The following is a 24275-nucleotide window of genomic DNA, read 5'->3' as shown; positions in this document are numbered from 1 at the left end:
ACCTGTATTGAATATAGAGAGTAAGCCTGCATATGACTAACAGAAGAATCACATTTTAAAACATCTGTTACTTTTTTCCACACAAATGATGTTCTCTCATTCTTAAAATTCATGTTCCCAGTCCTGTTACATTGTTTAAAACGCAAATTAAAGAAAAAAAAAAAAAACAAAAACAAACAAAAAAAAAAAAACAAAAAAAACCCTGTGATTTAAAGACCTATCTAGTAAGCATACCTAAAGTCACCACTAGTAAGCAACTATTTAAATTTTGATGGCTAGCTTCATGGAGTCTAGTTGGCTCCAAGGATAGCAGGGACAGGTGATTAAATTGCAGATGCCATTATTTGGTGAAACACATTGCATTCATGCCACTCTTTTGAATATTCTGACATGATTCATTTTACACAAATCACAATACATTCCATTGTCTTAAAGAATTCATTTGAAGAACTTCTTTCTGGAATGGCCACCTGACCTCAGTAGGATCACATAGCATTTGGGAAGAAACATACATCCTAGTAAACCAGCACTGGAAGCCAGAATTGAAAAGATTTCCACAGCCACCATGGTTTTGCCTGTGGAGCTCAGGTAAGTGGGTATGAAAGAAATCCACACACTACAGAAAACCAGCATGCTGAATGTGATTGTTTTTGCCTCATTGAAGGTGTCAGGTAGCCTTCTAGCTAGAAAAGCAATAAGCAAGCTGAGACTGGCCAGAAAGCCCAAGTATCCCAGAACAGAATAGAAAGCAAGGGTGGACCCCTCATTACACAAGAGGATGATTTGTCCATACTCTGACTGCATGTCAACATCAGGGAAGGGAGGATATGTTCCCAGCCAGACTGCACAGATGCACACTTGAATGATGGAGCCACAGCAGACTATAGCATTTGAGAGTCGGGTCACCATCCACATTTGTAAGGTGCTTCCTGGTTTGATGGCTTTGAAGGCCACAACCACAATGAAAGTCTTTGCCAAGACAGCAGAAAGAGCAACAGAAAACACAACCCCAAAAATCATTTGTCTCAAGACACAAGTGACTGTTCTAGGTTGGCCAATGAATATCAATGAGCAAAAGAAACATAGCATTAGAGAAACAAGGAGGATATAACTGAGATTTCTGTTATTTGCTCTGACAATGGGTGTGTCCCGATAGTGAATGAATAATCCTAAAATCATGGCTGAAAAGGCAGATAAACTAATGGCCATGGAGACCAAAACCACGCCCAGAGTATCTTCATGGGATAAAAATGCTATAATTTTAGGGAGACATTGATTCCTCTGCTTATTTGCATACTGATCTTCAGGACATTTGAAGCATTGATCCATACCTGAAAATGAGGCAGATTGTTTTATTACCTTCAACACCTATATTTCCAAATGTACCTATAAGACCCATATCTTGCACAAAGAACTTGTTGAATTCTCAAGAAAACATCTGTGGATAGATTCACTGAAACATGACATTGAAAAACAATTAAAGAATAAGTTATTTTTTGAGAGAAAAATACAGATACACTGTATAAATAATATATTCAGAACGTGAGTAGACTTGAACAATATGAGAGAATGAAAAATGTTGAAGTGATGTTGAGGGTAAATCAGACAATATGAAAATGATATTTGATTATTTATGAAAGCAAGAAAAAGTTGACTTTGAGAGTTTACTATTTTTCTCTCTGTTCCATTTGTTTAGCAAATATTATTTATTACTTGAGAACATCATATACACATATTATGTATTTTAATCAAGTCTACCCCAATTCCTTCCCCCTGCAACACCTTCTCTCTGTCCCTCCAATGATTCTTTCTCCCAACTTTATTTCTACTTTGTTATTTTCCCCACTGAGTTCACTTCATGCTACCTGTATGCAAACCAATATAGAGCCATCGACCATAGATAACATGGGCAGGACAACATACTTGAAACAAACAAACAGATGATGTTGATAGAGGATTTCCAGAAGGATATAAATAATTCCATTAAAGAAGTACAGGAGAACATGAGTCAATAGGTAGAAGCCCTTAAAAAAAAAAAACACAAAAATCGTTTAAAGAAATACAAGAGAACATGGGTCAATACATAGAAGCCCATAAAGAGGAAATAAAAAAATCACTTAAAGACATGCAGGAGAACAAGGGTCAACAGGCAGAAGTCCTGATAGAGGAAATACAAAAATTCCTTAAAGAATTAGAGGAAAATACAAACAAACAAGTCAAGGAACTGAGCAAAACCATCCAGCATCTAAAAAGGAAGTAGAAACAATTAAGAAATGACAAACGGAGACAACTTTGGAGATAGAAAACCTTGGAAAGAAATCAGGTATCATAGATACAAACATCAACAACAGAATACAGGAGATAGAAGAAAGAATCTCAGGTGCTGAAAATCCCATAGAAAATGTTGACTCAATAGTCAAAGAAAATGCAAAATGCAAAAGCTTGTAACCCAAACCATCCAGGAAATCCAGAACACAATGAGAAGACCAAACTTAAGGATTATAGGTATAAAAGAGTGAAGATTTACAGCTTAAAGGACCAGTAAATATCTTCAACAAATGTATAGAAGAAAACTTCCCTAACCTACAAAAGAGATGCAAATGAATGTACAAGAAGCCTACATAACTCCAAACATACTGGACCAGAACAGAAATACCTCTCATCACATAAAAATCAAAACACGAAAAGTACTAAACACAGATTGAATATTAAAAGCAGTAAAAAAATAAAATAAAATAAAAATAAAGACCAAGTAGCATATAAAGGAAGACCTATCAGAATTACACCAGACTTCTCACCAGAGACCATGAAAGCTAGAAGATCCTGGGCGAATCTCATGCAGACTCTAGGAGAACACAAATGCCAGCCCAGACTACTATACCCAGCCAAACTCTCAATCACCATAGATGGAGAAACCAAGATCTTCCATGATAAAACCAAATTTACACAGCATCTTTCCACAAATCCAGCCTAAAAAAGGATAATAGATGGAAAATGCCCATGCAAGGATGCCAACTACACCCTAGAAAAAGCAAGATAGTAATCTTATTTCAACAAACCCAAAAGAAGATAACCACTCAAACATAAAAATATCATTAAAAATATCAGGAATGAACAATCACTATTCCTTAATATCTCTTAACATAAATGGACTCAATTCCCCACTAAAAAGACATAGACTAAAGACTGGATACATAAACAGGACAAAGAATTTTGCGGCATACAGAAAACATATCACTTTGTCAAAAACAAGCACTACCTCGGAGTAGAAGGCTGGCAAATAATTTTCCAAGAACATGGCCCCAGGAACCAAGCTGGAGTAGTGATTCTAATATTGGATGAAGTCGACTTTCAACCTAAAGTCATGAAAAAAGACACAGAAGGGCACTTCATACTCATCAAAGGAAAAAAATCTATGAAGAAGAAGTCTCAATTCTGAACATCTATGCTCCAAATGCAAGAGCACACTCAGCCATAAAAGAAACTTGACTAAAGCTCAAAACACATTGCACATCCCACATTACTTGTGGGTGACTTCAACACTCCACTCTCTTCAATGGACTGGTTAGGGAAACACAAACTAAACAGAGACACAGTGAAACAAATTGAAGTTTTGGAACAAATGGATTTAACAGATATACATAGAAAATTTCAACGTGAATCAAAAGAATATATCTTTTTCTCAGCACCTTGTGGTATCTTCTCCAAAATCAACCATGTATTTGGTCACAAAATAGACCTCATCAGATGTAAGAAGACTGAAATAATTATATGTCTCCTATCAGATCACTATGGAGTAAGGGTGAACTTCAATAGCAACAAAACAACAGAAAGCCCACATTCACAAGGAAGCTGAACAATGCTCTACTCAACGATACCTTGGTCAATGAAGAAATAAGGAAATAAATCAAAGACTTTGTAGAATTTATTGAAAATGAAGGCACAACAGACCCAAACTTATGTGACACAATGAAAGCAGTGCTAAGAGGAAAACTCAAAACCTTGAGTGCCTCCAAAAAGATACTGGAGAGAGTATACACTAGCTACTTAATGGCACACCTGAAAGCTCTGGAACAGAAAGAAGCTAATACACCGAAGAGAAGTAGAAGGCAGGAAATTATCAAACTCAGGGCTGAAATCCACCATGTTGAGATGAAAAGAACCATACAATGAAGCAAGAAAACTAGGAGCTGGTTCTTTAAGAAAATCAACAAGATAGATAAACAGTAAGCCAGACTAATCAGAGGGCACAGAGACAGTATCCAAATTAACAAAGATCTTTACCAAACTTACATCCAACAGAGGGCTAATATCCAATATATACAAACAACTCAAGATGTTAGTCCAGAGAACCAAATAACACTGGTTTAAAAAAAAATGGGTTAAAGAGCTAAACAAAGAATTTTCAACTGAGGAATATTTGGCTGAGCAGCACCTAAATAAATGTTCAACATCCTTAGTCATCAGGGAAATGCAAATCAAAACAGCCCTGAGATTTCACAGCACACTGGTCAGAATGGCTAAGATTACAAACTCAGGAGACAGCAGGTGCCAGACAGGTTGTGGAGAAAAAGGAACACTCTTCTACTGCTGGTGGGATTGCAAGGTGGTATAACCACTCTGGAAATTAGTTTGGTGGTTACTCAAAAAAGTGGGCATAATACTACTGCAGGACCCTGCTATACCACTCCTGGGCCTATACCCAGAGGATTCTCCAGCATGTAATAAGAACACAAGCTCCACTATGTTCATCGAAGCCCTATTTATAATAACCACAAGCTGGAAATAACCCAGCTGTCCCCCAACAGAGGAATGGATACAGAAAATGTTGTATATATACACAATGGAGTACTATTCAGCCATTAAAACCAATGAATTTATGAAATTTTTAAACTAATGGATGGAACTGAAAAATATCATTCTTAGTGACATAACCCAATCACAAAAGAACACTCTACGATGCATTCACTGATAAATGGATATTAGCTCAGAAGCTTAGAATACCCAAGAAACATTTCACATATCAAATCATGCCCAAGAAGGAGGAAGAACAAAGTATGGAGTTTTGGGTCCTTTGTGGAAAGAAGAAAACATACTCACAGAAGGAGATACAGAGACAAAAGTTGGAGCAGAGTCGGAGGGAAAGACCATCCAGAGACGAATCTACCCAGGTATCCATCCTATATACAGTTACACAACCCAGACACTATTGTGGGTGCCCACAAGTTTTGGCTGACTGGAGCAAGATATAGCTATCACCTGGAAGTCTCTCCTAGTGCCTGACAAATACAGAAAGGGACACTCTCAGCCAGCCATTGAATTGAGCACAGGATCCCCAATGGAGGAGCTAGAGAAAGGACCTAAGAAGCTGAAGGTGTTTGTAGTGCAACAGGAGGAATAACAATATGAGTCATCCAGTACTCCTAGAGCAACCAGGGAGAAAACCAATAACCAAAGAGCACACATGGAATTACGGAAGGCTCCAGACACATAGGCAGCAAAGGATGGACTTTTTAGACACCAAAGGGAGGAGAGGCCCTTGGTTCTGGAAAGACTTGATGCAGTAGTGTAGAGGAATACCAGGACAGGGAAGCAGGGGAGGGTTGATTGGGGAAGGGGAAATGGCTTATGGTATTTTCAGGTGAGGGGGGAAACAGGAAAGGGGACAACATTTGAAATGAAAATAGAAAATATAACTAATAAAAATTATGCACTTTAAATTTCAATGAACCTATAGTGGTAAAGACAGATAAAATATGTTGCATTTTAAAGGATACATATGTAAACAATCTCTGTTATAAACTTCTTATTCAAATGGTGATTTTAATTTACGTTTGTACCTTAATGAACTTCTGTAAAAAAAAAAAAAAAAAAAAAAAAAGGACTTGGTTGAAAAAATCACGTGCTCTATTTGCCTAGAAATAGTGTAAAACACTAGGAAGGCCAATACTACATCAAAGCAGGAGGTGAGAACAAGATGGGAAGGAGGAGAACAGCACAGTAGAATAACTTAGAAATTATAAGTGTACTTAGAGATTAAAAAGGAACTTAGACATTGGGAAGAATTTTTTAAAGAGAAAGTTTTTGAAGTAGAGAATTATTTGGAGAACTTGGAAATAAATATTACAATCACTTTTCACAGTGTCCCTTTTTCTTCCAGAGACTTTCCTTAGCAGGCTCCAAGTCTAAGCCTCCAAGTTCAGGAAGAGATAAGAAGGAAGGCTACTTTACATAATCCCCAACTGTTTTATTATGAGGTCCTAAATGCCAGAGGCTATAGTTTCTGGCCCCTAGAAGTACTGAGAGGCAGGCCAGGTACTACTGCAAAGTAACTTAGACTTAAGTCAGGTAAATGTTTCATTATTGAAAAGCATCTATAAATATCTCACAAGACCAAGCCTTGCTCTCCATCCACCACCACTCAACTCTTTACCACCTCAGCTACCTCCAAGAGAGAACTAGACTGTCAGAGCAGGTCTCTAACAGGAACACCTAGAAACTAAAACTTTCTAACATTTATTGATATCTATGCTTACAAACAGTAATATTTTCTTTGATTCTTTCATTTTTTATTTTATCAAAGGATTTATCATTGTTCTAGAAATAATGCTGAAGCCAATACATTTTAGGTGAATAGTTTTTCTTAGGGTGAAAAACACTTGTTTTGGACAAGTTCTTTAATATACTGGATTAAACTCTGATTAGAGTTTATCACTGGACAAATTTTTATGGTGACAATGGCATGATCTGTGGTTACAGCTGAGTCTAGGGCTGCATATAAGGCTTTAGGTTCTATTCCCAGCACAAAAATGTGTTAAACATATGATGATGATAGAAATATTATTCCCAGAATTTTTAGTAAACTAGAATCATATCACTCAATTAAAATCCTGATTTTCAGTAAATGTAAATGTGCAAATCACTCACAGCCCTCCCTGCACATCACTCACAGCTCCACACATCACTCACAACCCTGTACATCACTCACAGCCCTGCACATGACTCACAGCCCCACACATCACTTACAGCCCCACACATCACTCACAGCCCTGCACATCACTCACAGCCCCACACATCACTTACAGCCCCACACATCACTTACAGCCCCGCACATCACTCACAGCCCCACACATCACTCAAGGCCCCACACATCACTCACAGACCTTTCATTCTCTGGGATCTCTCAGTACTTGGTTCTGCTGTGGCCTGATGCTGACTGACCATACCAAGGAGTGCATAATGAGAGCTCCCTCAAGAATCAAAGTATTTCAAATGGAAACTTTTAGTTCATACAGGAAACACTCATTTAATCATAAAAAATTGTTATGGAGTTTGTACAATTCACCATAGGAAGTGGTCCCTGGGTCCCAGTGTCCCAGTGTCCCAGGGTTCCAGAAAAGTCCTGCTGTATCTGCCATCAATGTCACTCTGATACATTCTTTTTAGCAGTTCCTTTCACTTGTCAAGTCTGTATCTTGTCTCAACTGTCTCTGGGTTTTATGACCTGAGCAATTTATATGGTTTCTCAGAAGTCAAATTTACATGTAAAAAAAATATTGCCTATATTAATATTTATTGTAAGCATGACATAAGGGCATGCTTTATAATGCATCTCATACTTTATGGTATACAAGGAGCACTAACTATATACAGTATACACAGAGCACTAATCTTACCCATTAATACTGCTATAACTGTAATAGAACCAGTAGTGAAAAGCAGAGAACAAAGAAAAGAAACTTAACCTCAAAGCAGATGTGCAGAGGACAAAGCTGGACCTGATACAGCAAACCACTCCCGTGGTCATAGTCACCCAGGAGGCTCAGCCTGGAGGATTGCTGGAACCCAGGAGTTTGAGATCAATACGCACAGCATAGCAAATAAAACAAACAGATAAATGTCAGTAACAGAAATTACTGGGTTGAGATCAATGTTTTTGTTTGTGTTTTGTTTTGTTTTTCAAGACAGGGTTTCTCTGTTCAGCCCTGGCTGTCCTGGAACTCACTCTGTGGATCAGGATTGCCTTGAACTCAGAGATCCACATACTGAGAGTTGGCATTAAGAACTTTGCCACCTCCATCCAGCATTAACTTGTTTTAAAGTATTGAGAGTCAGCTACATAAACATAACTGTGTCTTCAGGTTTTCTGTTATCACCCCCATCTAGTGCTGCATAATTTCCTCATTCAAAACCATTTCTAGAAATTTCCACATTTAGAACCATTTTATAGATACCTGTTTCATTTGTAATCTCTCCAGCTGGACATGGGACACAATCATAACAACAGAATGCATACAGATCTTCTTGTTTTTTCCTAAATCCAAGTAGACAACTTTGTTTGCAAGCAGACAAAGGAATCTGTATAGGATACATGAGAGGAACAAAGGCAGCCAGCTCATGACATTCAGTATTAGCATCAAGATGGTAAATTTCAGCAGGACATTTGTGTACTATAAGAAAGAAGTACCAGACTTTTAGAGAGTATGATGCCAAATTGCCTGTTTCTCCCTATCCCTAATTCTCTTTTTGAACTGTTGCTTTACTTTATTTCATTGTTTGATTGATTTTCTTGCATTCATTTATTTCACTTTATTTATTTCATATATTTTGATCATGTCCTTCCCTTCCCCATCTCTGTCCAGGTCCTCTCCCTCTCCCAACCTTCTCAAATTTGAGTTCTTTCTCAAAAAAAAAAAAAAAACCAACAAAAAAAAAAAAAAGAAAGAAAACTGAAGTCCCCAAAACTAAACTAAGCATCAAAACCTTGAATATAAAATACAACAGCACAAAAAGCAAAAGAAATAAAAACAAAACTGTAACTAAATAAAAGTATGTATGTATTGTGGATTCCCTTCTTGTGCTGCCCAACTACTCCTGGTTATGAGACCTGCCTTGGGGTGCTTGATGTATCCAGTGTTTTGCATTGGAAAAAACTTTTCAGGTCTCCCGAGGACCATAATGTTCCACATTATTACATATCACCTATTTTTATCACATCACAGAGATGTTCATTATGAACAGTTACAACAATAAGGATATGAGTGTGCATATAATTTTACATTGAAATCCAGAAATATGTCACATGATATTTAATCACACTGTGAACCCTGAGATCATGTTATTTGCTGAAAAATCTATTTCTAGTTGTGGTAAGGCTCAGTCCCAGAATATTTCCTTAATCCCAACTAAAGAAAGTAGAGTTAGTTTGTAGAATAAAGTACCCATGATTGAAAGTAACTTCTTTTTTTTTAATTTCTTTTTTATTTATTTTCTATATTCTTTGTTTACATTCTAAAAGCTTTCCCCTTTCCCAGTCCCTCCCCCCCATATGTCCCATAAGTCCTCTTCTCTCCATCCATTCTGGTATCTTTTTCCCTCTCTTTTCTCTGTCCTGGTACTCCCCTAAAATGTTGGATCAGGCCTTTCCAGGATTATAGCCCTCTTCTTCCTCTTCATGTCCTTATTGCAGGCTGGGGAATCCTCTTGGTGTATGCCCAGGAGAGGTATAGCAGGGTCCTCTAGAAGTGTCATGCCAAGTTTTCTTAGGAACCGCCAGAGTGATTTCCATTGTGGTTGTACCATCTTACAACCCCACCAGCAGTGAAGGAGTGTTCCTCTTCTTCATGGGAATCGTTTGATATGCTAATTTTATCTTCACTATTCAGAGCTTCAGGGCTATCAATATCCACTTATCAATGATTACATTCCATGTGTATTCTTTTGTGATTGTGTTACCTCACTGAGGATGATATTTTCCAGTTCCATCCATTTGCCTAAAAAATTCATGAATCCATTCATTTTAATTGATGAATAGTACTCCATTGTGTATATATACCACATTTTCTGTATCCATTCCTCCATTGAGGGATATCTAGGTTCTTTCCAGCTTCTGGCTATTATAAATAAGGCTGCTATGAACATACTGGAGCATGTGTCCTTATTGCATGCTGGGGAATCCTCTGGGTGTATGCCCAGGAGAGGTATAGCAGGGTCCTCTGGAAGTGTCATGCCAAGTTTTCTTAGGAACCGCCAGAGTGATTTCCATAGTGGTTGTACCATCTTAGAATCCCATGAGCAGTGAAGGGGTGTTTCTCTTTCTCCACATCCTCGCCAACACCTGCTATCTCCTGAGTTTTTAACCTTAGCCATTCTGACTGGTGTGAGGTGAAATCTCAGGGTTGTTTTGATTTGCATTTCCATAATGGCTAGTGATGTTGAGCATTTCTTAAGGTGCTTCTCGGCCATCCGAATTTCTTCAGGTGAAAATTCTTTCTTTAGGTCTGTACCCCATTTTTTAATAGGGTTATTTAGTTCCCTGGGGTCTAGCTTCTTTAGTTCTTTGTATATATTGGATATCAGTCCTCTATTGGATGTAGGGTTGGTGAAGATCTTTTCCCAATTTGTTGGTTGCTGTTTTGTCCTTTTGATGGTGTCCTTTGCCTTACAGAAGCTTTGTAATTTTATGAGATCCCATTTGTCAATTCTTGATCTTCGAGCATATGCTATTGGTGTTCTATTCAAGAATGTTTCCCCTGTGCCTATGTCCTCAAGGGTTTTCCCCAGTTTCTTTTCTATTAGTTTCAGTGTGTCTGGTTTTATGTGGAGGTCCTTGATCCACTTGGAGTTGAGCTTAGTAAAAGGATATAAGAATGGGTCAATTCACATTCTCCTGCATGCTGACCTCCAGTTGAACCAGCACCATTTGTTGAAAAGGCTATCTTTTTTCTACTGGATGTTTTCCACTCCTTTGTTGAAGATCAAGTGACCAATTGACGGACAGGCAAAGTGACAAATCAGAGAAAGATTTGAAAGAATGAGTCAGAGATAGGAAACACCCAACTCTCATTAGAATAGACAGGAAAGAAAAGCAATTTGCTAGAGTGCTAACTTCTATAATTAGGTACCAAGGTGGGACACAGTGACAGAAGGATGAAGGCCTCTGGCCATTAACCCTATCTTATTGTTCTGGGGCCCAGAAACTGATGACTTCTGGCAATTTAATTCTCTCTATTCTGGTGGTAGAAGTTGGTGGCGTTGGCCAATTAACTTGGTTTTGCTTATCCTGGGCCAAAAGCTGATGTCTTCTTGCAATTGACTCCTCCTGCAGCAGGATTTGATTAAGAAAAGAAACTTAGTTACTTGGGCTCATTAGACGTTGACTCAGGGACCTCTTGCTAGGCAGGCAAGAGGCTCAAATTTGGATAACTCTTCCCTAGCCAGAAAGAAGGAAAGAAAGAACAAAAGAAAGAAAGAAAGAAAGAAAGAAAGAAAGAAAGAAAGAAAGAAAGAAAGAAAGAAAGAAAGAAAGAAAGAAAGAAAGAAAGAAAGAAAGAAAGAAAAAAAGAAAGAAAAAAGAAAGAAAGAAAGAAAGAAAGAAAGAAAGAAAGAAAGAAAGAAAGAAAGAAAGAAAGAAAGAAAGAAAGAAGAAGAAGGAAGGAAGGAAGGAAGGAAGGAAGGAAGGAAGGAAGGAAGGAAAGAAAGAAAGAAAGAAAGAAAGAAAGAAAGAAAGAAAGAAAGAAAGAAAGAAAGAAAGAAGGAAGGAAGGAAAGAAAGAAGAGAGGGAAATAAAGAACAGAGGGAAACAAAGAACAGAGGGAAAGAAAGAACAGAGGGAAAGAGAGGAAGAGGGAAAGAGAGGAAGAGGGAGGGAGGGAAGGAAGGAAGAAAAAGGAAGGAAGGCAGAAAAGAATTGATGAAATAAAGAAGAAAAGAAAAAAGGAATGGAAGAAAAGAAAAAAATTAAGAAAGTCAAAGTAAGGGCACAATAAAACAAACACACATTGGGAGAAGCAGGAAAGAGGCTACTACAAGTCTTTATTATTGCTTTCAGTATTTTTACAGGTTTTCTGTTACAAAAATCTATGTAAAAATATTACCTCATACACAAAATATTTTTTAAAAAAGGGATTACAGCAGAAAGAATATAAATTCAAAGCAGTGTTTCATTGTATCAGTTTGTTATAAGTTAAAAGCAACAGTTTCATATGGCCTTGCTTTTCCACAGTGAACACCTATGGGATATTTCTTAGATCTATCATTGAATAAATGTTTTCTCATTGATCATTAATTTTTTCCAATTTTTTTCCCTAGCAATATTAGTCCAAGGAACATGAAGGTATAAAGAGCCCTATTCACAACTTTTTTAATAGGGCCCTTGAGAATACTTGTATCAATTTAGGAGCTCTTTAAAATCATGATCAGGAATTAGAAAATCATCAATTCATCAAACAGCTTTATTAAATGAAAGGATATATTCATATTGATTCTGAAGGAAATGTACCCAATAAAATGAGTAAATACACAGGAAATTAAGCTACATAATACTGTGAGGAAAGAGGAGCAATATCTAAGTCAAAGTATCTGGGTGCATCCAGATACTCTCAGAGTGCTCCCATTACAACCACTCAAAACTGTGGACTATCTCCAGAAATTTTACTCACTTGTGATAGGATTTCCTAGATGGCTTCTGTTAGAATCATAAAGGAATATTGCGTGAGGGTTGGTGGAAAATGAGTTTTACTTGTACAACTTGTACAGAGACAAGTTGTAGAGAGTACAACCTAGACACAGGTAATGACAGAACCAGGAGAACTTGAGAAGGAGCCAAAAGATTAGAACATATTGCCAAACTTAGTATGAAGTTAAGCAGAGCAAATTCAGTCAGAAACTGAGAGAAGTTAGATTGAAACAGTCAGCTTGAAGAAAACATGAGCCAGAATACCTGAGTTGAACCAGCCATCCAGAACTCAGAAAGAGGTAGAGATGGGGAACATCTTCAGCATTAAGTCTCAAAGACTGTAAACATTCTAGAACTAGAATAGACTATAGGAGTCTAGAAGCATCCTGAAATAGAATTAGGATAATAGATGGAGGCAGTAAGCCTCAGAGATGACAATTAACTTCATAAAATCAAAGTTATATATATATATCCTTATTTGGGGAGACTGGTTTCATCCACATGTGTTTATTTTATTTATTTGCTGAAGGCAGTTACTTCCACTAAAGACTTGACCACTATGATCCATCCAAACAGCTATCCAAGATTTAGTTTCATTTTTTCTTTCTATGTAAGCCATGGATGTATCTGATCATTTCAAGATTTTAATCCAAAATGAATCAGTAATTTTTACAGTGATTAGTAGGCAGAAAGTTCTGGTATTCAGCATTAGAAAGGACAAGCTAAGGGCACTCTCAGCCTGATGGCACTCAACATTCCCTTAACCCTGTTCTCTGGTGAATTCTACTCTGAGCACAGCACACAGTGCTTGTGGGACAATGGTGTGTGTAGCTTGGTTGGGCAAGGCCACTCTGGAGACGCAACTCCATAATCCTGTGGCCAACAGTCACATGTGGCATGCCCCATTCCCTAGTGTTCTGGCTGGACTCCACCTCTGCACTCACCGGGCTACAGGCAGGCTTTCCCTGCCCCTAGGTTACCTGGCAACAGCCAAGTACTGCAGCTTAGTATAAATTAATACATCATGCCCCTCCTAGCTCTCTTTTATCCAGCTCCCATATTTCCTTATTTCTCTCTCTCTCTCTCTCTCTCTCTCTCTCTCTCTCTCTCTCTCTCTCTCTCTCTCTCTCTCTCTCATCTTTCTCTCATTCTCTCTTTCATGTGGTCATGACCATCACTCATCTCTCTATCTTCTCTTTCTCCTTTTCTCATTTTATTCTTTTAATAATAAAACATAAAACTATGAACTGTCTCTTTTATTAAACCCGCTGTGTAAAAGCACGGAGCAAGCCTCAGCATTTCCAGCTGACATGGGAAAGGATCCAAGCCAGACTCCACTCAGTCTGCTTAGCCACCTCACAGCTAAGCAGCTCCATCTGTAACAGTTATTCAGGGCTGTGCTAATGGCCCCACCCACTAGCCCTGTAGCTCCAATCCTGTGGGTCTTCAGTATGTTTGGTCCTGCTGGTGTTCCTATCCCCTCAGGATCTGCATGCCAGAGCTCTCCAGTGAAGGACCTACCACCATCTCCTGCACACTCTCCTCCTTTTTTCCCCGACAAGTGGTGACTTTAAAGATACTCACCGGATTGTTGTATATACCCAAATTTATGAGTTCGTCATTTAGGGAAAGATGCTGAACACTGTGAAATTCAAACATAAACTCGCCAACTTTCACTTGAGCTTTGGTACCACTCTGCAGAGAATGGTAATTAAAGATGTCAAGCTTGGTTGCTGAATCTTCCTGGTTCACAGTGTTCTCCTCATTGATGTTTGTCCCAAGTTGGCCCTTTTTTAAGAATGGATGGAGCTAAAAGAGAAAATTAACTGTCAGAAATTGAAGTATACCTCACTGGGATGCAAATAAACCTGGTTAGTATAATTGCCCTCTCTTTTATTCTCTGTATGTTCCTGTGGCTGAATTTGGTTTCATTTACCAAACATTTATCATAAGGCTAGTACATGTAGGACTATACGAAGACATTAACATAGTTATATGCTTTTCACCAACACTATCACCACTATTCAGGTTTTCTTTCTGAACTTTTCTCAGTCACTCAGTGTGACTCTAGCAGACAGATTCGAAATTATGAAAATTACAATTTGAAAAATTATGAAAAATAAAAATGATTTGAATGAGGTTGTTTAAACTTTTGCATAAGAGTTTTTCAGAAAAACCACAATTTTTTTCACCACTATACATAACTCAAGAAAGTTCAAATAAAATAAAATTTTCAGAATTTAAAATATGAAATTTGTAAATAAGGAGGGAGGCAAGAGAAGAACACCTTTGGCACAGAAATGTATAGGAACATGTGATGGAGACCTGCAAAGGTGGATGGGAATCAGAGAGAATAGAGTGGATTAGCCAAATGAAGGTTAGCAAGTGACCCAAACATTGAGCTGTTTAAAGCATATTAAATTATAAAGACTGAGTGTGTGTTTTTCATTTGAGAATCCAGACCTTTAGGGAAGGTCATGTGGAATGTGCTACCAAAATGTATTTAATTCTACACATCCTAGCACAGGAGAAACTTTCTAAACAGAACACAGATAGGACTTCATGACAGCAAAAAGCTTCTGAGAAGCAAAGGACATCAATAGGACAAAATGGCAGTCAAGAGAATGGAAAAGGATTTTTTTTATCAACTCTAAATCTGACAGAGATATAATACACAAGTATATAAAGAACGGAAGACGCAAGGCATCAACAAACCACAAATCTAATTTTTACAATTAGGTATGGAGTTAAACAGAGAACTCTCAGTAGAGAAATCTTAAAGGGGTGAGAATCATATAAAATAATATTCAACATCCTTATCTATTAGGGAAATGCAAATCAAAACTACTTTGAGCTTCTCTTGGACACATGTCAATATGGCTAAAGTCAATGTTAAAAGTTACAGCTCAGGCAAGGAAATGGAGCAAGAGGAACACAATTACATTGACTAAGGGAGTGCAAATTTGTACAGCAACTATAGAAATAATTATGATTGATCCTCAGAAAATTTGGAATCTATCTACCTCATGACCCATCTATACCACTCTTGAGCATATAACCAAAGAACACTACATCTTACCATAAGGACACTAGATCAATTAGTTCATAGTGTCTTTGCTTAAAATATCAGGAAACTAGAAGCAAAGTAGATGTTTCTCAATGGAAGAATGGATAAAGAGGATGTGGTACATTTACGTAATGGAATACTACTCTGGAGAGTGTAAATAACAAGGTGAGTTCTTGGGGTTGGGGGTAGACTGGTCAAATGAATATCCTTGGGAATGCAAAAGACTTGTTGTATAGACTAGAGGGTATGTGGAGATAGGAACAAGAAGGAAAAAAATTTTGAATGGCGGTACAAAGGGAACGGGTATGGTCAGAGAGACACAGAGAGAGATGGAATACTAGGGCATCTAGAATAGATGTCAAACCTAGTGAAATGGAACTTCCTGAAACCTATGAAGGTCACCTTAGTGAGAACTTTGTAATGGAGCATATGGAACCTGAACTAGTCATCTTCTGTAAGCAGGCAAGGCTTCCAGTGGTACATGTCTGACACCAACCCATTCATCAAACCTTGGACTCAATCTGTCCAGACTACTAGATGTACTGGGGCAATGGTGGCTCAGAATGTGTGGGACTGATCAACCAATGAATGACTGGTTTAATTTGAGGCTCAGGACATGAGAGGCAACCCATGACAGACACAGCCTGGATTGCCAGGAGTATGAAGCTGTGTGGTTCAGAGAACTAAGGTAGAACCAAGTACAATAGACCACAACAACAGCAACAAGTCAAAGAAGTAGGCTGAAGAACAGTCATGGATGATAATGTCTACTCTCATAAAAGCTATGTGTTCTTCTAGGGTGTGTTTATCAAAACAAAACAACCTTTTAGCATCAAATGTACCTAAAATCCTTAAAATATACCACATTTATACTTGTACAAATCTCCTCGTTGTGTATTATCATTACTTCACAGAACATTAAAAAGAGTAATAAAAGATGTGAAAATTAAATAACATAAATATTATTGTTTGAATTTGCTTAAACTAGGAATATCATTTTCTCAATAGCATGCACATATTGTTTTCTGATAGAAATGTTAGCTCAACTTTAAACCCTACGACATGCTTTTTTCTAACTATTTATGCTACTTTATGCTACTGAATAAACATGAATATGTTGAGAAGGAGATAGTAACATAAAGAAGCATACTAGCATAAGAAATGTTTTTCTAACACTATGTCAGATCATGAATCAAAATGCAGAAATTAAAAGCCAGGGCCCAATACTCTAGGAAAGCATAAGCGTAGCTATTGTTACCTTCCATGGGAGAGGAGCCTGGAGTTCACCTTTATCCAATGAGTCTCTATTCACTCTGAGTGACAGCTCTTCGTGAAGTGCCTGGGCAATGGCATACACAGCTGCATGGACTTTGTAGCTCAAGGGTGAGGTATTCATATCCCAAACATTCAGAGATCGTGTGCTCAGGCTGCCATTTTGCTCACATTGATTTAGTTTCCTGACTCCATGCTCATAGACATGTGAACACTCAAATAAATTTGACCACACACGCTGGATAAAGATATCATGAGGGTATTTTCTAGGGTGAACACTTCTTTGAAAATCCTTGAATGCTAGAATTTCATCCAGGTGAACTGAAAATGATAATGCTCCACCAAAGTATGTATAAATTCGGTTTTGTTTAAAGGGTAATAGGGTAGTATACCAATCAGAAGTTGTGATCCAGATATTACCAAAAATAGCACCGGAAATGATGAGAGAGACAAGCTTCAGAAAATCATGAGTGTCACCAAATGCAACAACAACACGTGTCAATATGAGACGTACTATTAATTCTTGCCAGCCTATTTCACCACCAGAAGGAAATACTGGATCCTTTTCTGTAAATGCAACACAAATTCCATGGTTGATCATCTCCTCTGTGATTTCCTTAATGAAGAATTCTCCCCTCATATCATCTGGAACCACCAGACCAACCCAGATCCAAGTGAAGTATAGCAGCAGCTGAATAATTCCCTGGTACAGTGCTACAGTGTGCCCAGGAAACTGGTAAGGAGACTGGAGCTGGACTCCGGTCCCATGACTCACAGCGAAAGGAGCATAGCTGATCTGAACAGAAAGAAAGTTACTATATAAGTCACGACAATTAGATTTATTTTCAAATCATTTGGTTTACCTTTTCTGCTTATGCACTCTTGGAAAAATTGAACAGTTAAATAACTTTACTAAGTAATACCATTTGTTACCTATATCACTTAATCTTTACTGCATACACAAAATGTACCTTTTCCTTTGTCCTTTTATAGAACATATGGAAAAAGGCCACAGTGTCTCTCTCCTGATATCCACTCAGGTAATACCAGTCAAACACAACCATGTGCAAATCTGTCACTTCAAAACTTTCATCTTCCTGATAATAGAAGTAGAGAAACATTAACACTAAAGGCCTGTTTACTTGATGTCACAAATCCAAAAACAACAACAACAAAAAAACAAACAAACAAAAAAGGAATCTATGGAACATTGTAAAATCCACTATTGAAGTTTCTAAGTCTTTTGTCTTTTTTAACCTATAGGATCTCCCTAATGCTATCATGGGCTGCAATGGAAGTTCAAGACTGGGCAAACTTGAATAGTGAGAATGTGTCTAAAAATAAATAAATAGGTAAAAATTGATAATAAAAATGAAACAGCATGGCAGCCTCATTCATTTTACTAAGATTTAAGTTACTTCACTGAGGATAGAAGGAAACCTTAAACACTAGATCACTGTTATTTGCAAACTTTCTAAGTAAACCTTTCCAAGTTTATGACTAATTAAGATGCAATTGTCTTGTAAATACTACATCTCTAGCATTGTTTATAAGAAATAATTACTGATCAACAGAAAGATTTTTAAACAAAGCCAAAAGTAAACACTTTCCTATGAACAGGAGAAAATTACAAACAGCCCAAAGCCCAAGTAAGTCTGATCCTTGCTTCTTAGTATAAATGAATCTTACATGGCAATCTGAGCTGATACCAAAGTAATCAGATATATGTTCCTAGTAGTTACTGTGTACATATGTGCATAGAATTATTATAACCCTCATGCTTTGTGATGCTCTAAAACTGGATACAAAAGAAAGACAGTATTAAAAATGGTAAATAGCATAAGAAATTTTCTTGGAGTGGTAATAATACAGGTTGTCATTACTTTTACTTATATTCTTTTATATTTTAAAGGTTTGAAATTAAATTTATTTTACTAACATTATTTCATGTTAAGAAAATATTATACCTCACAGTTAAAATTAATAAGAAAATAGTAAATTATTAAGCAGTCTCATACCTCATCAGAAATCAATAATTGGATTAGTTAGCATTTATTATTATCTTCCTATCTTAACCTAGGAAGCAAGATGCTTTGTGTACCTGTGGGACATTGTAGAGACTTAGAACTCGGGAGATCTGAGCTGATATTCCTGTTGAAATGCCTCCTATCACTGCAACCAGCTTATCAGTCTTCTCAGGCCTGCAGCTGTAGTTAGGAATTGGGGGGCTCCCTCCTGAGAGCAAAGCCATAGAACTTTCCATGGCCTTTGTTTCAGAAAAGTCAACATTAAAGAGATAGAATCCCAGGGACATATTGAATAGAATATTTGGGTCCTTGTTGATTTTTTCTATAGCAAAAACCATTGCCAATATGTGCTGATAATTTTTGGTGAGATTCCTGGGAGGAAAAATTGGAAAGATCATATTTGTGTTCTATTTTATTAATTAATAATATTAATTAATTATTTTAATTGATGTATGTTCTGTTATATTAATTTATAAAATATAATTATTTATATTAATTTATATATTTTAATATAATAATTAAAATATAATTACATTCTTTACCTCCCTCTCTTTTGTCCATATACTTCCTCACATTCTACCTCTCAAATTCTGCATTTTTATTTATAAGAACTTAATTCATATAAGAGTTGTATATGATATTCCCAGAAACAGGCAGTCTACTCAATATTAAAAATATGGAGAAAATTGTGCTAAAAAAGAAGATTCATAGTACAACTTGTTATTAAATTGATTATTTTTATTTTTGAATTTTTTTTTGAGACAGCATCTCACTTATTCAACCAAGGTTTAATTTAAACTCCTCTTGTAGTCTAGGTTAAACTCATGCTCACAAAGATCCACCTGCCTCTGCTTCTCAAGTTTTGGGATTAAAGGTTTGCACCACCACATACTATTAAATGTACATTTTTCAATATTTATAGTACAATTTGTTTCTGAGAAATAAAAATAGAAGAGTAAATCATGTGGGAAATAGCAAACATTAAACTTAGTTTTTCATGTGGTCTGTGAAGAATAAGGTAAACTTCAGGAAAATACACAGTGCTTGATCACCAATAGCAACTGAAAAAAATAGTGTCAAGTGTGAATTTAAACAGGAAGACTAAAATCTTCTCAATACACCACACTACATAATTAAAATGACAAATAGGTTTTGACAGCAAAGTGCTTTCAAAAACTTCTTACATTTTTAAGAGAATTCAGCATGTGTAGGGGAGAGACACACAGAGTCATGGCTGAGTAACTATAGCATTTGGTGGCTACTGGGGAAGGGATAGTCAGCTTCATTAGGAGGTTTGTCTAGTACCTTGTCTAGACTCTAGATAATGCCCTATAATCTTGCAGTACTGTCATACCTAAATGAACTCAATACCATAAAATTTAATAGAGATTGATAGAAAGACAGACAGAGAGAAGCCATGAAGTTGAAATCAGGAAACATTGGAAGGGAGCAGTAGAGTAGGCGATATCAACATATGTTGGTTACATGTATGAAATGCTGAAACAATATTTTTTTTAAAGAGAGAAGTCAAACACTTACACAATAACAGCTTCCGGTATAGTCATTGTATCATTAAAGCCAAATTTAATTCTATTGTCTCTAGCAGTCACTCTGAGGGAAAAGAGTCCTCCAATAACAAAATGCCCATCTTGATAGTAGCCAGGAGAAGCAGGTACACTTAAGGACAAACAAGAAATTTGTTCCTGGAATACAGTGAGGATAATCAGGAGAGAGAAAGCAATGAGTAATTCCATAACATTGATAAATAATTGATAAAACCCAGATATCTGTTCAGTTGAGAATCTTGGACTATTCATCCCTGAGAGCACATCAACAAACTGGTAAAAGATGTCTGGTTGATCCATGTCGATCAAGGTTATGAAGCATTGTTTTGTCCTGGTTCAGGCCCACCAGTATCCAAACACTCCCCCAGTTCCCTGGAGTCCAATCTGCTTTATACCTTTTTAGCCCTAGATTATGTACCCTTCACGGTGAGTCTCCAAGGGCTCAGAAATCTCTCACTTGGCACCTGGGAATCCTGATTCACAGCAGGAAAACACACAATTAAGAAAAAGTGTGTGAAGTGTGGGGTGTGTACACTCACTGAGCTGAGACTTGTCCAGTTCTCATGGTAAAGAGAGGCTAACCAGTTGAAACAAAATTAAGTCATTAAGAGTCATATGAAGGAGGCATCAAAGGGCTCAGTGTTTGTTAGGCAAGAACTAGACTCTGAATAATTTAACATCAGTTTAATTTTAGAGTATTTCTGTAAGGAAAAGAAATAGTGTTACATTAGAAAACATTGTTTCTGATTACTATATTGGGTCAAATATCAACTCCTATTTTTATTTGGATATTTTATGTATTTACATTTCAAATGTTTTCCCCTGTCCAGATCTGTCCTATCCTATTCCCTCACCCCATACTTCTATGAGTGTGCTACCCCACCCACCCACCTACTCCCACCTCACTGACCTGTCATTCTCCTACAAATTGCAAACAAGCATTCATTGGACCGAGCGCCTTTTTTCCCATTGATGCCAGACAATGTCATCATCTGCTACATATGTACCTGGAACAATGAGACACTCCATGTGTACTCTTTGCTGGATGGTTTTGTCCCTGAGAGCTCTGGGGAGCCTGCTTGATTGTTATTGTTGTTCTTCCTAAGGGGTTGCAAACCCCTTCAGCTCCTTCAGTCCTTTCTCTAACTCCTCCATTAGAGGCCCCATGATCAGTTCAATGGATGACTGTGAGCATCCACCTCTGTACATGTCAGACTCTGGCAGAGACTATCAGGAAACAGCTACATCAGGATCCTGTCTGCATGAACTTAATGGAATTGACAATAGTGTCTGCATTTAATGACTGAGTGTTAATTCTTGTTTTGATATATGTGGTGATAGTGTGTGGGTTTGTATATGGGGGTGTGTTTGGGTTTGTAGGTGTGTGTGTATGTGTGTGTGTGTGCATGTGTGTGCACATGCTTTCTTTTTTTTTTGGCTTTGCTAGCATGCAATTATTTATTTCCTGCATTTTTGTGCATGTAGTTAATGTCCTTGGATTCGAGTTTTTGTTCTTGTATACTATATAAGGATGGATTTGAAGATGGATGTTTAGTTTTAGATTTCTCATGAAATATTTTCTTTTCTCCATATATGGTGATTGAAAGTTTTGCTGGGTATAGCAGCCTTGATGGCCATCTGTGGTCTCTTAGAGTTTTAATGATATTTGTCCAGACCATTCTGTCTTTTAGAGTCTCTGTAAAGATGAAATGCATAATTCTAATAGGTTGGAATTTTTATGTTACATGATCATTTTTCTTTGCAGCTTTTAATATTCTTTGTTTCTTCTGTGTATTTAGTATTTTGATTATTAAGTGATAGAGAGATTTTAACTTCTGGCTCAAACCATTTGGTGGTCTGTAAGTTTCTTATACATTTTTAGACAGCTCTTTCTTTAGGTAAGGGCAATTTCCTTCCATGATTTTATTGTAAATATTTTCTGAATTTTTAACCTTAGCCATTCTGACTGGTATGAGGTGAAATCTCAGGGTGGTTTTGATTTGCATTTCTCTAATGACTAATGATGTTGAGCATTTGTTAAGGTGCTTCTTGGCCATTCAAATTTCTTCAGGTGAAAATTCTTTGTTTAGATATGTACCCCATTTTTAATAGGGTTATTTGGTTCCCTGGGGTCTAACTTCTTTAGTTCTTTGTATATATTGGGTATTATCCCTCTATCAGATGTGGGGTTGGTGAAGATCTTTTCCCAATTTGTTGGTTGCCTTTTGTCCTTTTGACAGTGTCCTTTGCCTTACAGACACTTTGTAATTTTATGAGGTCCCATTTGTCAATTCTTGATCTTAGAGCATAAGCTATTGGTGTTCTGTTCAGGAACGTTTCAGAAGACAGCAGGTGCTGGTAAGGATGTGGAAAAAGAGGAACACTCCTCCACTGCTGGTAGGATTGCAAGATGGTACAACCACTTTGGAAAGAGTCTGGCAGTTCCTCAGAAAAGTGAACATGACACTTCCAGAGGACCCTGCTATACCACTCCTGGGCATATACCCTGAGGATTCCCTGGTATGCAATAAGGACACATGCTCCACTATGTTCATAGCAGCCTTATTTATAATAGCCAGAAGCTGGAAAGAATCCAGATGCCCCTCAATGGAGGAATGGATACAGAAAATGTGGTGTATTTACACAATGGAATACTACTCAGCAATTAAAAACAATGAATTCATGAAACTTTTAGGCAGATGGTTGGAACTGTGAAATATCATCCTAAGTGAGGTAACCCAATTACAAAAGAATACACATGCAATGCAATCACTGATAAGTGGATGTTAATTTGCCTAGAAGCTCTGAATGCCCAAGACATAAGGAGCATATCAAATGACTCCCATAAAGAAGTAAGGAGAGGGCCCTGATACTGGAAAGTCCTGATCCAGTATTGTAGGGGAGTACGAAGACAGAGAAAAAGGAGCGAGGTGATTGGAGAATGGGTGGAGAGAAGGCTTATGGGACATATGGGGAGGGGGGAACCGGGAAATGGGAAAGCATTGGGAATGTAAACAAAGAATTTAGAAAATAGAAAAATCTGTGAATCTTTCCATGTTCTCTTCCTATTATTCTTAGGTTTTGTCTTTTTATTCTGTCCCGGATTTCCTAGAAGTCTTGTGTCAGAAGCATTATATGTTCAATATTTCCCTTGAAAAATGTACCAATTTTTTTTATCATATTTTCTATGCTTCAGATTCTCTCTTCATTTTGTTGAATTCTGTTGGTGAGGATTGCATCTGTAATTCCTGTTTGCTTATCAATATGTTCCATTTCAAGGATTCTTCCTCTTTGTGTGTGTTTATTTATTGGTTTTATATCCATTTTCATGTTTTGAAAAGTCTTATTAATTTCCTTCACCTATTAGTATTTTGCTGGATATATTTAATGGATTTAATAATTTTCTGTTTAAAGGGAATAAACAAGACCATATGTTAGGAAGGCAGAGAGAGAGGGGGGGGGAGAGAGAGAGAGAGAGAGAGAGAGAGATAGAGAGAGAGAGAGAGAGAGAGAGAGAGAGAGAGAAACAAAAAAGTAAAAATGATGGGAGAGGTATCTCTGATACAAGCAAGAAATCACGAGCAGTGGAAAAAAATCTCTGGATTCAATGAGGGTGACACTGGCTAAGTCTCCTAGTAAGAGAGATATGAAACCTAAACTGTAACCAGGCAAGCCTTCCATAGGAGGGTTTGGAGCACCAACACAATCACAAGCATTTCGAACTACAATTTATCCTGTCTAAAAGATGGGCTGGGATAAGTGTGGCAAAGAAATTATGGGAGGAGCCAACCAATGACTGGTCCAGGTTAAGACCTATGCCATGAAAGGGAGCCCATTCCTGACAAATCCTAGAGAGACAGGATCTAGAAACTATATATTCCAGAGAC

General features: G+C 37.3%; 1 protein-coding gene across 1 annotated transcript; it reads right to left on the bottom strand.

Annotated features, from left to right (window-relative positions):
* Nucleotides 1-438: 438 nt before the first annotated feature.
* LOC127677632 (vomeronasal type-2 receptor 26-like) lies at nucleotides 439-20580 on the bottom strand. The gene is made up of 6 exons (XM_052172672.1): nucleotides 20363-20580; nucleotides 18898-19195; nucleotides 16783-17592; nucleotides 14042-14266; nucleotides 8235-8358; nucleotides 439-1331 (listed from the first exon to the last, which is right to left on the bottom strand). Exons 1-6 carry the CDS (start codon nucleotides 20575-20577, stop codon nucleotides 439-441), a joined length of 2565 nt encoding a protein of 854 aa, XP_052028632.1. The 5' UTR covers nucleotides 20578-20580.
* Between the last annotated feature and the right edge of the window lie 3695 nt (nucleotides 20581-24275).

The sequence above is a fragment of the Apodemus sylvaticus genome, chromosome 2 (genome assembly GCF_947179515.1).
Source record: "Apodemus sylvaticus chromosome 2, mApoSyl1.1, whole genome shotgun sequence".
In the NCBI taxonomy this organism is placed as follows: Eukaryota; Metazoa; Chordata; class Mammalia; order Rodentia; family Muridae; genus Apodemus; species Apodemus sylvaticus.
The sequence above is the reverse complement of the archived record's forward strand: the minus strand, read 5'-3'. Positions and strand labels throughout refer to the sequence as shown.